Source organism: Dasypus novemcinctus, chromosome 19 (genome assembly GCF_030445035.2).
Source record: "Dasypus novemcinctus isolate mDasNov1 chromosome 19, mDasNov1.1.hap2, whole genome shotgun sequence".
Lineage (NCBI taxonomy): Eukaryota > Metazoa > Chordata > Mammalia > Cingulata > Dasypodidae > Dasypus > Dasypus novemcinctus.
Genome location: NC_080691.1, coordinates 34,307,422 through 34,324,029, shown reverse-complemented (window position 1 = coordinate 34,324,029; position 16,608 = coordinate 34,307,422). Strand labels below are relative to the sequence as shown.

The following is a 16,608-nucleotide window of genomic DNA, read 5'->3' as shown; positions in this document are numbered from 1 at the left end:
GAGCTGAAAGGTCCATCTGAAGGCACTGGTAAAAAAAATTTTGGAGTCTACAAACAACTGAATGCTAGACAACACTGGCACTGAGATTCCAGAAGACCCTGGCATTGAAAGATGCTTACAAGATATTGTATTGGGGGAGAAAGGTAGATGGCAGAATAGCATTTACAATATAAAGCCATTTTCTAAAAAAACTGCACGGGCACATGTGTATAGTCTTACACAGGTAGATAAAGAGGCTGGAGAAAAGATACGCATCGAAACTGTGGGTGTCAGCTACACAGGGGAAGACGGTGGGCACCTACTCTTTTAACCTTATGCACGTCACCCCTGTTTGATTTGTACAATATGCATGTATGACTCAGCTTAAAAAATATTTTTTCTATTAAAAGGAAGCCTACTTAAAGAGATTAAATTTTGTTCTATGTTAAGCAAGGTTTTCTTTACCAACTTTTCATTTTCTGAATGTTTTCAAACATACATAAAAGTTCAGAGACTATGAAAACCCCCATCAATCCACCCTCAGAGTCAGTGTCTATCAGCATTTTGCTCTACTCATTTCCTAGAGCGCTTTCAGCATCGGTGCTGCTGCTGCTGCTGCAATATTTTATAATGTGTATTTGAGGGGCTTAAACTGGGCTCTCTCTCAACCTCTTCAAGGAATACAGAAGGTCTAAGTACAAAATGCTAGGCAGACCACTGTTTTTTTTGTTGTTGCTTTTTTTTTTTTTCTTAAGCATGTACTGGGGATTGAACCCAGGGCCTCATACATGGGAAGCAGGCGCTCAACCACTGAGCTGTATCTGTTCCCCAATGAGAATTGGTTTCTTCGTTTGTTTGTAGGAGGTACCGGGGATCAAACCTGCCACCTCATACATGGGAAGCAGGCGCTCAACCACTTGAGCTACATCTGCTCCCCAAAATCACTGTTATATACCAAGGTTGGTGGGGCCTGGCCTGGCACTGCAGGATCACCTTTGATGGAGATTTACAATGGACTTGGAAGCAAGCTCTGGTGCTATATTTAAAACTCTGCGCAAGTTTCTTAAAAAGTCAAACATACCAGTACCATATAACCCAACCATTCTACTCTTAGGTATTTAGCCAAAAGAAAAGAAAGCAGATGTCCAAACAATGCCTTGAATACAAAAGTTCATAGCAGCTTTATTTGTAAAGCTGGAAATGACCCAACAGGTGAATGGAGAAACCAGCTGCGGTCTAGCCACACAATGGAATACTAAGCGGCCATAAAAAGAAGCAAATTATTGAAATAGCAACAACATGGATGAATCTCAAAACAATCAGGCTGAGTGAAAGAAGCCAGGCAAAAGAGAAGGCATGCTATGTGATTCCATTTGTAAAGAAAACACAAACTCATCCATCACGATGGTCTATTGATCGACAGAAGGTCAGTGGTGGCCTAGGGGAGAGGGGCAGGGAGGAGGGACTACCCAGGGCGTAAGGAAACTTCTTTGGGGATGAGGAAATGTTCATTATCTTGATTGTGATGACAGTTTCATGGGTTTATAGGCATGTCAAAATGCAGCAACTTGTACACTTTAAAAATGTGAGTTTTTCTGCTGGTCAATTATATTTTATGAGCTTTTTCTTATTAAACAGGCTAAATCATAGTTTTTAAGCAATGTAATTGTTGATAACTCTTTTACTACTAGGTGACAGGTCAGGGTAGGGAAGAAGGGAGCAAGCTCAGTGGGGGAGCTGGAAGGAGTGTCTATTAACATTTTTAAACTTAAATTTTAGATGCCTAATAAAGCAGGCACTCATACAGGAAAGCCAAAGCCCTCTGCCATTTTGCAGAGAAAAAAAAAATCAATGCCTAATGATTACGTTGTTTATAAAGAGCACTTAACACCAGGGAGCAGGAACCACAGCTCCTCACGACAGAAGGGCCTTTGAAAGTCCCAGCATGAGAGCAAATCATGCTTTCTTGTCCGTGGCAGGTTTCCGACTCTTTGCTGGGTCTAGCGGCTCACAGCTTTCTTTCCGCAGCCAGTGCCCAAACCCATGGAGTGCCTTACCTTTTCTCTGGGACCCTTGGGAAGCTCCTTACTCATCTCGGAGCACTTCTCCAGCCTGACTTCATTGCTTGAGGCAGGACCTGAAAACCTGGTACAGAGATCCGAGTTATTCTTCTGCAGGCCAGAAGCGGCGATTTCCCCGGCCCACGGTTCAGGAACGGGTTCAGGATTCTTGGGGCAGAGGGAGGGAAATGGGGAGGAACTCAGCCTTGACCTCATCAACGCCACACAGCCAGGTTTCCTTTGAGAAAGGAAATTCCCTCCCAGTATGGAGAAGGGATGCTGGGCAAAGCCTACCTTAAGCTCTGCATTGTCATGTGGAGGGAGCCCCAGCCCAGGGTGAGCAGACCTGGGTGCTAATCCTGGCCTATGACCTCCTCACTGGGGGAGCTTGGGTTGGGCTTGTGACCCTGCCTGAGCCTCTGTTTCTTCATCTATAAAATGGGAGATAATTAACATCTCCCTATCCTCCTTTGAGGCTAGCAAAGGCCCTAATAGCTACATGAGGGCATTTAGGGAAGAGTGAAGATGCACGAGGAGCAGTAATTAATGGCTGTTGTTAGGAAGCCCAGGCACAACAGCCTCCACAGCAGACCCGTCACAGGACTCAGGGCCAGTGGGCCGCCAAGGAATGCATGGAAACAGGGGCCTGTCTCTGCGTCTCCAGTGGCCTTGGCCAAGTCACTGTCCTTCTCCAGGCCTCAGTTTCCCCACTTGTAAAGGTGAAGAGGGAGTGGGCTAGAACTTTTCAACTACTGGTGAGTTCACCGGAGCAGACGCCTGAAGATACAGCAAGTGCTCAGTTCAGGGCTGGGGGCTGCAGGGAACTCAGCCATCCAGGTGTGTTCCAGCGAATGGAAACTTCCGGTCCAGGTGCCCCTGCCTCTCTCTTACCTTGACTCAGGGGTTCCCAGGCCTCGCTGCACATGAGAATCACTTAGAGAGCTTTTAAAAAAGTACCAAAACCTGGGCCCCTCCCAGGCCAACTGAACCAGAATCTCTAGGGTGAGGCCCAGGCATCGGTTTTCCTTCCGGATATTTCTATGTGCTGACAACCTACAGAATTCTGGCTGCCCTGGTTCCAGGAGAACAGTCAGCCCAGAGACCCCACCCCTGGCAGCTCCACCCTGGACGGAGGGAGGGAGTGGCCAGCATGTCATCGCCAAGCTGGTGAATCACCCGCAGTGCATCTCCACGTTGTGGCCGAGAAGCCACTTGTGGGAAAAGAAAGGAGCGAGAGACGTCAGAGGTGGGGCTGAACTTAGAAAAGCATTATTCCCTGCTACCTGGACTAAAAGCACTATTTGGACCCACACTCCACGGGGGGCTTCTCGTGGGCTGAGCAGTCCCCAGCATTACCCTCTGAGTCTTTACTTCAATCCTACGGGCAAGGTCTCAATATTATTTCCATTTTCCAGACAAAGAAACTGAGGCTCAGCGAGGGGAACTGTCCTGCGCAGGTCACGCTGCCCCCTCTGATTTTCTTTCGCGGGGCACTCACGGAGACGCAGGCCGAATAGCACGTGTTCCCAGGTTTTAGGGAAGGAGGCAGGCGGAGCCTGGATTGTAACTGAGCACCCAGCTTCCTCAAAGTGCCTCAGCTTTCCCACCCTCCTCCGGGAAATGGCCTGATCCCTCCCACTTCAGCTACATACTGCCAAGAAGAGACGGGAGGGCGCCCCCAGCCCCGCCCCGGCACCGCCTGCCCACCAAGGAGAGCTGAGCGGTGGAAACGAGCGAGTCCTGCCTCCCCTCGGGGCTCGGGGGCCACGGAGAGGGGGACTGCGCGGGGGCCCAGCCCGCTGCCCCGCGGTTCCCGTTCCACGGGGTCTCTGCCCGGAGGTGGGTGTGAGGCAAGACCCCCGGGTGCTCCCACTCACGGTTTGGTCAAATCCACCGGCAGCGGCCTGGCCAGGCACGCCCGCCTCGGGATCTCCGGCTTCGCCTCGGGGGTCTCGCCAGCCCAGCCTTTGATCCGCTCCTGGACGCTCATGCCCCCTTTCTCGGGCTCAGGGGCGGCCTCGGGGGTCTCGGGGGCAGCCAGCGGGGACTCGGGGCCGGCTGCCACAGCCGGGACGCTCGCCTCCCCAAACAGGCTGACGCGCTTCTTGACGCTGTCCCTGGGGGCCCACGCTCCCTGGGCTGGGATTTCCCCCTGGGCGGCGCTGCCCTTGACCTCGGCTGACCCCTGGCCCTTCCTGGACCCGGGCGAAGGGGGCGCGGGCTCCCTGTCCGGCTTGCCCCTCTCTTCCCGAGGACTCGGGTCCTCTTTGGGGGCGAGCTGGGCTGAGCCCCCCGGTGCTGCAGGGCTGCCTGGGTCGGGCTTCTTGAAAAGCGTCTTCTCCCTCCGCTCCCAGATTTTCTGGGCCCTCTCCACGAAGTCGGCGTCCGGGCCGTGGCGGGGCGCCTCGGCGTTGTCCCGGCACTCCCTGGCCACTTCGGACCGCTCGGCAGAAGCCGCCGCGGCTGCGCGTCCCTCCTCAGCCGCCTTCTTGGGCAAGACGTCCTTGGGCTCGAACCAGGCCGTGAGGTCCATGGACAAAGGCCGGGGCTTCCTCGCCCACGGCTTCTCGGGCGGGGTGGGAGGCGCTCGCCCCACGGGGGCCGCCCCGCCGGGCGCCGGCCTCTGGCGCTGGAGGGCGTCGGTGAAGATGGCGGACACGGGCCTTCTCCTGGGGCGAGGCCCGGGCTCCCCGGCGGGGCCTGCCGTGCCCACCCCGCTGCTGCCCTGGGACAGGGCCCCGGCCTGAGCCGCGGCGGGCCGGGTCTCCTGCGACAGGGAGGGTGGCGGGGGCAGGGTCCCCCCGGGCTTTCGGGCAGGGAGGGCCGGCCTGACAGCCACCTCGGAAAAGGCCACGTTTCCTGAGCCACCAGGGGGCTCCTGGGCTACGCTGGGGCTCGCCTCCTGGGCCCCCTCACGGACCCCCGTTCCCAGCCTGGGGCACGTTTGGGAGGTTTCGGGGAGCGTCGCCGCGGCCTTGGGGCTGGGCCAGGGGAAGGCGGCCTTGCTGGAGAGAGAAGAGCTTCTCCTCGGGCCGGCCCCGCCGCCCGCCTCCGGCCCCCCTGCCGTGGGCATCTTCTCGTCCCCTTCGGTCGCCACCAGGTCCTTGGGGAGCCCGCCGGGGGTGGCCGGCCGGGGGAGGATGGGCCGCAAGGGCGCGACGGGCGGTTTCGGGTCCGGGGCCGTCTCCCTGGAGAAGGGTTTGGGGGCGAGTCTGGGCAGAGGGAAGAAGCGGGCGGAGCCCCTGAAGGGGCTTTTCCCTTCCAGGATCCGCGCCGGGGGAGCCCCGGGGGCGTCGCCTGCCTGGCAGAAGTACGTCCGCTTCAGGGTCTCCTCCTTGGAGAGCTCCTTCAGGCCTGGCGCCCCGGGCAGGGACGTCAGGGCGCCAACCTCGATCTGCGTCGCCATGGTTACGGCTGGGGCTCCATGGGGGATCAAGGGCACCCGAAATGGAGAGGCAGACGCTGAAAAAGAGTAAAGGTAACATTTCAGGCAGTGTGTGGGTCTGGGTGTGGCCAGCAGCTCCGGAGCAGCCCGCTGGCTCCCTCCGAGGGGATGGGGGGGCGCGGGTACTGCCGCGAGAGGCTGGAGCCCTGGGGTCCAGACCCGACTCCCCACGGACCCCTCTGCGGGCCGGGGGCCTTCCCCTGGCAGGGTTCAGGGTGAGGAAAGAGGACCAAACGCTCTTCTCGGACGTTCATCCTGGCTCAAACGGAGCTGCCTTTTCCCCACTGCAGAAGATTCACGAGAACCTTCTGGACTCCGCTGATCCTCGGGGCCGGCTCTTAATTTTACCTTAAGGTAAAATGGGATTATCTCCATGCACAGATAAGGAAAGCAGGTCAGGGAGGCCGAGTCACAGGCCCCATAGGCGCTCAGCAAGTAAGAGGGCAAGTCAGAATTCGAACCCCGGTCTGACTTCAACCCTCACACCACACACACCCAGCTGAGCCCCTCAGTGGCTTCCCTCACTCCCGTTACCCTACTTTAGCCCGTCAGAGCCTGCCCGCATCAGGCAACCCAGGTGATCCCATCACAGCCCTCAATGGTGGAGTGGCGAGCACAGAGAGGGTGCGTGACCAGCCTCAGCGAGCACAGCAACCCAAGCCCAGTCCCTGAGGTCCTGAAGCTGATATGGCCTTTGAACCCAAACCTGGGCTCCCTACCCCACCAAGGCAGCCTTTATCGTTTCCTCCCCGTCTGCTTAGCTCTAGCCCTTTCCGATGCCTAAAAAAAAACTCTGTCACTTTTCGCACCCAACCTGCTGCCGTTTCTTGGCTTGGCATTCCTTCCTGTCGCACGTCTATTTCGTGCTGCTGCCTTCCTGTTCCTAAGGAGAGAGGCGACCGCTCATGGTAAGGGCCCACCAGGCGAGACGCCTCGGGGGATGCCAAGCGTTCCCTGGGTGTCATGACCGCGGCCTCCTCGTGACCCCAGGAGCCGAGTTCGGTTCTCAGATGCAGCTGGAGCTGACGCTCGGGGCACCGGGCCCTTGGTCCCCCTGCCGCCAGCTCTGCTTTCCCAGCGCGGGAGCCCGCCCCTCTCCCTCAATCTGTTAATCATTAGTGATGAGTAAGGGCAGGAATCAGCGTTATCTCCATTATGGAGATGAAGGGAAAGTCCCAGAGAGGGCTCCCGGCCTGCCCACACTCACAGCGGCAGCCTGACCGCACGTCCTTGCCCTGCTCGGCTGTGACATTTAAAAAAAAAGATGGTTTGTCATTCCTGTCCGGTCTTTAAAAGTGCTGGACAACTTGCTGTTTGTCATCCCATCCCCCTGCCCCTTGATTCCAGGGTCGTCTTTCCTTGCAAAGCTGCCCCCCAACCGCCATCGACGAAGACTGAAAGTAGAGGGTATTTTAGGTAAACGCAAGCCTCCTGCTCTCCTTCTCGGGGGAACCCCACCATGCCGCCCCTGGCTCCGGCTCCGACTCACTCCGCTGCCTCCGGGAAAGAAAGGCCGACAGATTCTGATGTTTTCTCTTCCTTACACACTCAACGGAGCTAACAGACTCCGTCTCCCACAACAGGACAATGCGGAATCGACACGGTTGGAGACCCGGCTAGAGGGACAGAGACAGCAACCTGGCCTCGGAGAATTCCTTTTGCAAAAACCCCGGGCACTTCTCTGGCCCCAGGGTCCTACCACAGATCGGGTCTAGTCCCCCTGACCTCTTGGAACCCCGCTGGGGGACACACGTGCTAGCCCAGACCTGAAACACAAGACGATGGCAGGATCCAAAAGACAGAGAGAAAATTCCACGGCGGCTCTCACAGGCTGCTCCCACCCCCTTGGCACGCCAGCGCCTCCGTGCACAGGTGGCGCGCCGGCTCCACTTACCTGGGTGAGGGTCTGCGAGAGCAGGAGGAAGCCGACAGTGTCACATCTCGTCAAGCACGGGGACGTCCGCACACTCGCACGGCAGACGCGGGCAGGGGATGGTGTCTCGTCTCAGCAGACCGAGTTTCAGCAGGTTCTGGGGAGACACAGGGTGACAGTCTCGGTTCCGGGGTTCCGGCAACGTGCACACAGGCGGCGCAAAAGCTTCTGGGCTCTAGCTGCACCTGCTGGCATCTCCTGCAGCTTGAGAACCTCATGCTCCTTATGGCTTTTCAATAGTAGAACCTTACATATCTGTGCGCACAAGCAGTGCTGAGTCCACAGGAGATGCGCAAGAAGACTCTCCCCCGTTCCTCTGATTCCTGTTTCTCAAGTGCCTGCCACGTTGCTGGCGACTCTGAGCAGAGACGAATCCCCTGCACTTGGGGGACTCACAGTCTTGGGTGAGCAGCACACACGTAAGCAGTTACAACATCACAGTTTGTAAAGGGGCTGTGGGAGCACAGCAGGTGCTAAGCCTGCACACAGGGTATTTGCACAGGCGGGCTGTCTGGTCTCTGGAACACCCCTCTTGCTCACACACACACACACACACACAGGCCCCGCCCCTCAGGACATCTCTGCCCCGGTTTCGTCCCCCTCTTAGAGGTTCACAGAGAACCATGGAAACCATTTGCATGTGGCCCTTCACCTCACCTGGGTCTCTCTCACTTAGCGGCAAGTCCCCAGATGGCACCGCGAACCCCCCAGCGGCTAGCGCGGTGTCCCGGCATGTAACAGCCCCTAACAGATCCCTGTTGCACAAACAAATAGATGAATGAAGCCTTCTTCTCCTGGGGCCACGCTTCTAAGCTCCTGCCTCGTCCCAAGAGCCAGGATTCTGGGCAGTTTGGGATGTGAGATCCTCTGGCCACGGCGACAGAAGCTTTGGCATGGGCAGGGTTCAACCGCTGCTGGATGCAGAAGCAAAGAGCGGCGAAGGACTCAGCCAGAAGCTCGACCTGCCGACCCCACAGAGAGGCCCCCGTCGGTTTCACGGGGCCGCAGGGAGGGGCTCTCTTGCCCAGGAAAGGCCACTGTCAGGCCGGGGCTATGAGGACCCCTCATGCCCCAGCACTGTCACGCCCAGCTCCTCTGCCCAAAGGCGAACGAATGCCTGCTTCTCTGGAGACCCAGGATCCGTGGTAGACAAATAGTCCCCCCTGGACTCCTCGGACCTGCCTCAGGGGCCACACTGCCGGGAAGAGAAAGGCGAACGGCGAGGCGAGAAAGCGGAGCGTTCTGTCCGCACCCCTCTTAACCAGAGCAGGCCCTCGGTTAGCTGTAATCTGCTTTCTATCTTGAGCGTCCTCATAAGCTTCCGTTGAAAATGCCTGGCAAAGCCTGCCACGTCAATTCGGTTGCATGAATGAATCCACGAATTAATTACTAAATCAATGAACAGGGTACGGGAGGAGGGGGAAGGGGGGAGGAGTATTTCAGCCACTGAGTCGATGGCGAGATAATTTCTTAATGTCCTTCCCAAACCTCGAAGGCCCATGACTCTTAGGTTTTTATTTAACCTGTTGTAAAACGCAAGGAAACTGGTTTAAAAATATGCTCTGAAACCTTACTTTAAATGTGTCGCATATGTTAGGCTCGATTCAGGAGACGTGGGTCCCTTCCAAAACATTTCAGAAGCCCACTCATGCAAAGACAGCTGCTGTCTATTCCTGGGGTGGCCTAGCTCCCTCTTTTTAGATTTGTTAGCTGAGCACTGGCTGAAGACAGAAGGGAAACTGAGTCTGGGCGACCTCTGGTCGAATGTGCTTTCAATCATTATGCAGGTCAACAGAGGAGACAGATGACGACCGAGCCGTGCGCCTGGGAAGTTGGGTAGTGACAGGAAACCAGGTGGGAGAGTACGTCAGTCTGACCTCAAGCTGCAGCAGCCGCGATGGGTATTTCTCTGCCACTGCTGGACCTGCCAAGTCCACAGGCTTCATCTCCCTAAACTGATTTGCAAAGTTTGAAATCCCCAGTTGCTGCAAATTCATGCAGAGAAAACCATTTTCCTGGGAAGAGAGTCACCAAGAGCAACGGTGGCTGGAAATAGACGGGAGCCATTCAAAGGCATCCATTTCCATCTGCCCGCAATCACTATTACCTGCTTACCAGGTTCTGGGCCCCAGGCTCGGTGCTGGAGGGCACGGCCACCAGCTCAGAGGAGCTCTGCGGGGAATCCGAGAGATGCACGGAGGGAGAAGGCAAGAAAAGCACTTCCATTCAAAGCCAGAGTTTGGCAGCTTTCCTCCCAGACTCGGAGGCTTGCTTCATTCTAACAGCTGTGATGATTTTTCATAATTACACCCTTAAATCCGATCTGGGAGCTCACCAGCCATTCACTCACTCGGCTCTGGGTGCCGTTTCCTGGGAATGCCACCATCTGGTGAGGGGCAGGGGGGCTGGGCCTGGCACCTTCCAGTGCCTTCCGGAACGTGACCCCAGCTCCCAAACCTGCAGATCACCCTGTGTGGTGCGCAGCACCGAGGGCCGAGGATGGACTGGCAGGGGGTGCATCTGTGTCCTCCCGGAGGAGCAGGGCGGGAGGACGAGCCGCAGACACGTGTCTGCGGCTCGTCCTCCCACGGGCTGCAGATGGAAGGGGCCTGATCCAAATGTCCAATGTCGGTCGAGCGTGTTCTCTGCTCTCCGTCCCCATGGCTGCTGCCCTCACCCCTTCACTGATTCATTCATTCCAACACACAATTATTGAGTGCCTGCTATGTACCAGGTGCTGGGGAGACAGCAAGGAACAAAACAGGTAGAGAGCCCTGCTCCCATGGAGCTGACATTCAAGAGGAGAGGGAGAGGAAGTCAACAACACAGATAAGCAAAACATGCAGAAGGTCAGGTGGTGACTGCATGCAAGGAACGGGCAGGGGAGCTGAGCAGGGGGGCCAGGGAGCCCCTCCCTGAGAAGGGACATTTAAAATCAGCCTCCTCAGAGACCTGTGGCCTCGCCTAGGGACTCCTCCCCTCTCTTCTAGGAGCAGCCAGAGTGAGGCTCCAACATGCCAGCATCATTGTTGTGACGCGCTTGCTCAGAGCCCGCTGTGTCTCCCCACTGCCTTGTGGATAAAGCCCAGACTCCTTCCCTGACGCCTGGCAGAATCCAGGGCCTCGTTATCTTTCCAGCGCCTCCCCCATCTGTCTGTCTATCTCCCACAGGCGTCACAAAATGTGTCATGCTCGTCTCTTGCCTTCACTCCTCTGCATTGCCATTTCCTCCAGGCCTGGCTGATCCATCATCATCCCTCAAGTCTCAGCTCCAATGCTTCCGCCTCCAGGAAGCCTTCCCTCGTGCCCCAGGGCTGGTTCTGTGCCCTAGTATCTAACTCCCTGTGCCCCTTGCTTCCTCCACTAGATTGTGAGCTTCTGGCAAGGAGGGTCCTGGGTCCTGTTTCAGGCCGTATCCCCAGGGTCTGACCTCATATCAGGCATAGAGTCACTTTGCACAAAATATCAGAAGAACATCCTTGGAAGAAAAAAAAATTAATAGCAACCAATGCAGGCGTGGGTGGAGGAAAATGGATCTGCTCCCCCACGCCCAGGGACAATGCAAGCTACAAAAGCAATTTGGCAATATTCGCTTCCGATTAGCATTGTTCAAAACTCTACCGAGAGCCAGGTGTCACATTAGGTGACTCTGCACCTTCTGCCTTCTCTCCTTTAATCCTCTCTACAACTCTGTTAGGGGCAAAGTACTACTTCCATTCTACAGATGAGGAAAACACCATTTGGAAGCTGAGCGAAGCCCCAATCCCAGCGCTAGTGAGAGGTAGAGGCGAGGGGAAACCCAGGGCTTCTGACTCCGAAGCAAGTTTTTCCCCTGCATATCCCTCCCCCCCAATTTTCATTGTTTTCTAAAAACCTATCCTACGGAGGGAATCTCTAAGAAGAAAAGAGCAATGGACAGAAAGACGTCCGCTATGGTGTTATCTGCACCCACACGTCCGCTATGGTGTTATCTGCACCCACACGGCTGTGCTACCTCCTGGCCTGGGGGTGATAACTGCTATTTGAAATAACCCAGGACTCAATAGGCACTGAATTGTCACAAAGAGAGCTACAATTCCGCAGGCAGACCAGCCCTCCAGCTCTCAGCCTCCCTGGAATACCACGATTAGCACAAAATCCCATCTGAGCAGGCACCCTGGATCTGGGAGGTTTGGGAAGCAAACTAGGAAGGATTGAGGGCAATCCTGTTGGGGGAAGGGGTGGGATATCTTTTTGCATTTAAATGACAGCAGCAGAAATTGTGAATGCAGGTGGCCAAGGTGTGGGACAGCCCTGGGAACGTGGGGTGGAATTGTAGGTAAAGTTTTAAAGTCCTTTTTATCTCCATTAATGCTATTTGTGCAAGGAGGATTTTCTGTAAACCTCTTACCAGAGATCTCCCACTGTACCGTGTTCTCCCCCATCAGTTCAAACCCTGGAGGTGCTACGGCTCTTGCCCGTCCCCTTCCAGGCTTTTAAAAATCTAAGAATAAGGGAGCAGTGGGTGTAGTTCAGTGGTTAAGCACCTGCTTCCCATGTACAAGGTTCCAGGTTCAATCTCTGGTACCTCTTAAAAAAAAAATTAAAAACAACAACAAAAAAGAATAAAAATAACCATAATGTATTAAGCACATACCATGTGCCAGGCACTGTGCTCTGTGCTTTACGTATATCACCTCATTTCATCCCCACAGCAACCCAAGGAGGCAGGTCCTGCGAGCCCTGACTCACAGGTGAGGAAACTGAGGCTCAGAGGAGGGCAGTGACCTGCCCTTGGGTGGCAGATCTCCTGGGTCTGGAATCGTGCTCTCCCCACCACATAGATCCCAGCTACGCTTCCTCCCTCTCCGATTTCTTCCAAAGTCCACATGGGCTCAGCTAGAACAGCTGCATTTTATGATGTTGAAATGTAAAGAAAACCAAATGATTAGCTCCAGCCGTCACGTGACCCCAGCTCACAAGGACCTGTGTACTTTAGACAAGTCTCATGAAAAACCCTCACAGGGTCAAGGCTGGGCTGGGAATGAGTCAGGGAGCAAGGAAGATGCCACCACCCCCCGTCTTCCCTCCACCCCATCGCCTGCTAACTCCCCCCCCCAACCCCAGTGAAGGACACAGTGTCATGGGGGAGGAAACTAAACTCATCAAATGCAGAGGGTGCTCTGAGGGGGACACCAGATGGGCTGTAAAGGTCCACAGTGGGGGGCAGGGGCTCGCTAAGAAGGTAAGTGGTCAAGGATGCCTTCCTGGAGGAGGCTTCATCTCAACTGAGACTGGTAGGAGAGGAGGAGGTTAGGGTGGCTGGCTGAGGGGACAGTATATGCAAAGGCTTAACTGCATGGGAGAAAGACATTAAAGCACAGAGAGTGAGCCTGTTACTTTACCCTCCTTGAGAGAACAGGCAATACAGAAACGGACAGGCGTGGTTTGGTTCTAAGACAACTTTATTTACGAAAACAGGCAAAGGGGCATAGTGAGCTCGATTGAATGGCTTCTGGGAGTGGTTTCATGTGAGGCTGGATGTCTTGGTGAAAAGTCCAAGTAGCACAACTTTCTGAAAATAGTGTGATTTTATGAACTTGAGTCAAGGTTGTATTGGGAAGTAGAAAGAACTGGCCTGGGAATCACAACAGGGTTGCTTTAGTCCAGGGTGACCCTGCATCCCTTTTCCTCCTTAAAAGAGTCCTGGTTTGGATGGTAAAGTATCTTTTCTTTTTTTTTTTCATGTTCATACTATATTTACTGAAACTGATGTACAGATATTGAGACAATAGCTTTCAAAACAAGGTAACATTTGGGTTTACATTGTGGTTTATATTTTAGACTATACAATTTTCTAAAGTTTTAGTTATCTTATGTTTCACATTATGGTTTACATTTTAGCCTATCAGCCCCTATATATTTTTGGTGTAATTTTACATGTCTTATATCCATCCTTGCGTACTCTTGTGAACACTTCTATTGCCCACACAGTTACACTGATTCCACCTATTCAATACCTCTCTCCCTCTCCCCTTAGGGCCCACAGTGACAGTCAATCTTCATTGCTTGAAGGGCCATGTTCACAGATACTTGCAACAGTGTTGAGGGCTTGACATGCTCAACTGCCCTAATGCCCTGGGAGCCACCCTTTCTCTCGAGAGATACAATTCCCTCTATTTGAGAACATCAGTCCTCCCCAGGATGTGGGACTACCTTCACTCTCATTACATGGGTCTCTGTCCAGTGATATAATCCACTATGGCAAAATGAGCACTCACACAGTAAAGTATCTTAAAGACCTCGTTTATTGTTTTTCGGATGCAGTAAAATACATATAACCTAAAATCCACCATTGCAACCATTTCCAAGTGTACAAAACAGTGGCATTTAGTAAATTCAGAATATCAACCACTATCACTATCTAGTTCCAGAACAATTTCATCCCCTTCCAAGGAAACCCCATACCATAAAGCAGCCACGACCCACCTCTCTGTCCCTGCTTCCCAGGCCTTGGCAACCACAATCTGTTTCCTGGCTTTACGGGTTTGCCCAGTCGGGATACCTCACATAAATGGAGGTCAAAAATAAAAACAAAAAGACTATGGGGTTTGGTTTAGTGAGAAATGAACATGAGGAAGCATTTGTTTCGCTTCATTTTTTCCATTAAGAAGGAGACCTTGATTATGTCATTTAACTAATCTGTGTATCTTTCTGAACCCTAGAAGAACAACTGAGTTACAAGTTGGGATTAGATGAAAGAAAAGTGCCTGGGCTGAACATTTTAGGAGTAACGCTTCCATAACTTGTTCAGCTGCCTTTTTCTGCTCTATTTTTCTTTACATTTGAAATAGCTATTTAAAAAAATAAATGGGATCATACAATATGTCCCTATCACCCTAAGTTTTTGTCTTAATTCTTCCACTAACTTGTAGTGAGAGCTCGGGCAAATTCTCCCCTCACTCTGAGACTCAGTTTCCCCACCGGTGAAACAAGAAGTTGAGCCAGAGTTCATTAACGTCCCGCCAAGTGTAAGGAGGCTGTCACTCTGATTTGGCTCAACCGCAAGACTCATCGGCCTGCACAGTCCAGTCCTCTCTGCACCTGCGTTGCCCCCTCTCCATGGGAGTTACCCTTTCTAGATTCTGAGACACGGCCTCCAAATCTCCACACACCCCAAGAGTCATTATAAACAGTCGGCGCCCAATAAGGTTTGTTGAGGGACTACGTGAAATTCTTACTGCCCTGCTGACAGATGAGTAGTGAGAGCTCGCTCTCCTACGGAGTGCTTGCTCTTTGGTAAGAATGGCTTTCATTCGCAGAGTCTTGACATCCATGTAAAGGACTCATTCAAGTTCATCATCCCTTTGGCGGTCCAGACTCTCGAACCCAGAGGAATAGCTGGAGGTAGCTTTTCCTGAACCTTCTGTGGAACGACAGCTGTGGGGAGGGCACATCCACACCACAAAGGGAGAATATGTTCAAAGAGTCTGGGAGGTGCTAGGTTCAAAATGGCAGACGGGTGTCTTTCTAGCAAGACTGTTCAGAGCCTCTCCTATGCTAATTTTCATTTTAGGGGCTCCAAAGCATAACCCAAAGGCTTCTCCCCAACGCCCTTTTCCCAGGCACAACTGTGCAGCTGGGGGAAGAGTGTCACAACTTCAAACTTATCTTCATGCCTCTATTTAATACATCCGCCTTTTCAATTCTCATTGGCGTCTTCCTTCCTGACATTCGTGCTATTTCGGGACTGCCTGGTCCACTCACGGAAGCCGTTAATCAAGCTGCTCTTTCTCTCCTTGCTGATTTTCTTTAGATCAGGGGGTTGGCTCATGACGGCCCTCTGCCTGTTTTTGTAAATAAAGTTTTATTAGAACACAGCCACACCTGTTGGTTTACGTATTGTTACTGTGGCTGCTTTCACTGTACTACAGCAGAGTCGAGTAGTTGCCACGAAGACCAGGTGGTCCACGAAGCCCCAAAATATTTACTACTTAGCCCTTTACAGAAAAAAAGTTTGCTCACCTCTGCTCTAGACTGTGGAGAACTCAATTCCCCAAGAAACTGGACATTCTCTCTCTTTAAAGAATCTAAAACACTTATAATATTCTGGCTGAGACCTGCCCCCTCCTAGACCTCTTTGGGTGCTATATATGATCATTTCAGAAAGCAGTGAAAATGCAGATGAGCAAAACATTTATGAAAAGTCTCAGTTCCCATGCAGAGGCAACAACCCCTGCTGGCATTCTGATGCACAGCCACCTGGACATTTTCCAGTGTAAATAGGAACTTTCTAATCAAAACTAAAATGGAATCAGATCATGCACACTATTCAGGAATTTGCCTTTTTTCTTAAATTTCAAAATATACCACGAACGTCATTCCTGTAGATACATAACCTGCACCACCAGTTTAACAAGGTGGTGCGGTACCCCACTGTAGGGACAGTTCACCATCAGATAAGGCATCTCACCCTGTTGGGTCTTGAGGTTGTTTCCGGTCGTTAGCCATTTATAACCAACACTGCAATGAACAGCCACAAGCAGTTGTTTACCCAGGACAAATTTTGCTTCTAAGTAGGCTGGCTGGTTCAAAGGAGGTGCCCCTTGTTCAGAGCTTTTGCTGTATGCTGAATGGATCGAATGCATCGGCACACCTAAGGAAAACACTTCCCATAGGTCAAGGTTCTCAAGCTTTCCCCTGCAGCAGACGCAATAAAGATGACTGGCGAGCAATAAACTGGGGCCCTGGACTGGCCCTGCCTGGCTTGGAGCTTTACTGGCTCTAATTTACAGCACGAGCCTCACACACTTGACCGTAAAGCTTCCAGGGGCGATTAGAGCAGCTCACAAGGCAAGGTGAGGGGCAGAAGGCCGGCCCCGGAACTGATGTTCCCAGCAAGGGAAACGCTCCCCAAACACAGCTCCACGCACGCTGGAAGCACCTGCTCCATGCAAGGCACAATACTGGACTCAGAAAAATGTGAGAACAATGCGCTTTCTCTTGAGGAAGCCTGAGAAGTGCATACTGCATTTCAGGGAAAAAAAAAATTCCCTCAGAGTTATAGATTTCTGAAGGAATTAACTTAGGTTGGTCCAGGAGCTGCCTTATATGCAAATGTCAAACCCCGAGAAGGCCAGATTTTGCCACTCCTCAGCTCTAAAACCATCAAGGGCTCCCACTGTCCATTGCCTCAAGGTCCCCCAACACCT

General features: G+C 53.1%; 1 protein-coding gene across 1 annotated transcript in view; it reads right to left on the bottom strand.

Annotated features, from left to right (window-relative positions):
* Window positions 1-16,608, bottom strand: part of KIAA1671 (KIAA1671 ortholog) — a 211,500-nt gene that overhangs the window by 145,305 nt on the left and 49,587 nt on the right. The window contains exons 2-4 of the mRNA XM_058281561.1: window positions 7,379-7,514; window positions 3,917-5,501; window positions 2,037-2,124 (exon numbers count right to left, since the gene is read on the bottom strand). Coding sequence (XP_058137544.1) covers window positions 2,037-2,124; window positions 3,917-5,445 — 1,617 coding nt within the window. The 5' untranslated portion in view covers window positions 5,446-5,501; window positions 7,379-7,514. The remainder of the gene's footprint in view (window positions 1-2,036; window positions 2,125-3,916; window positions 5,502-7,378; window positions 7,515-16,608) is intronic.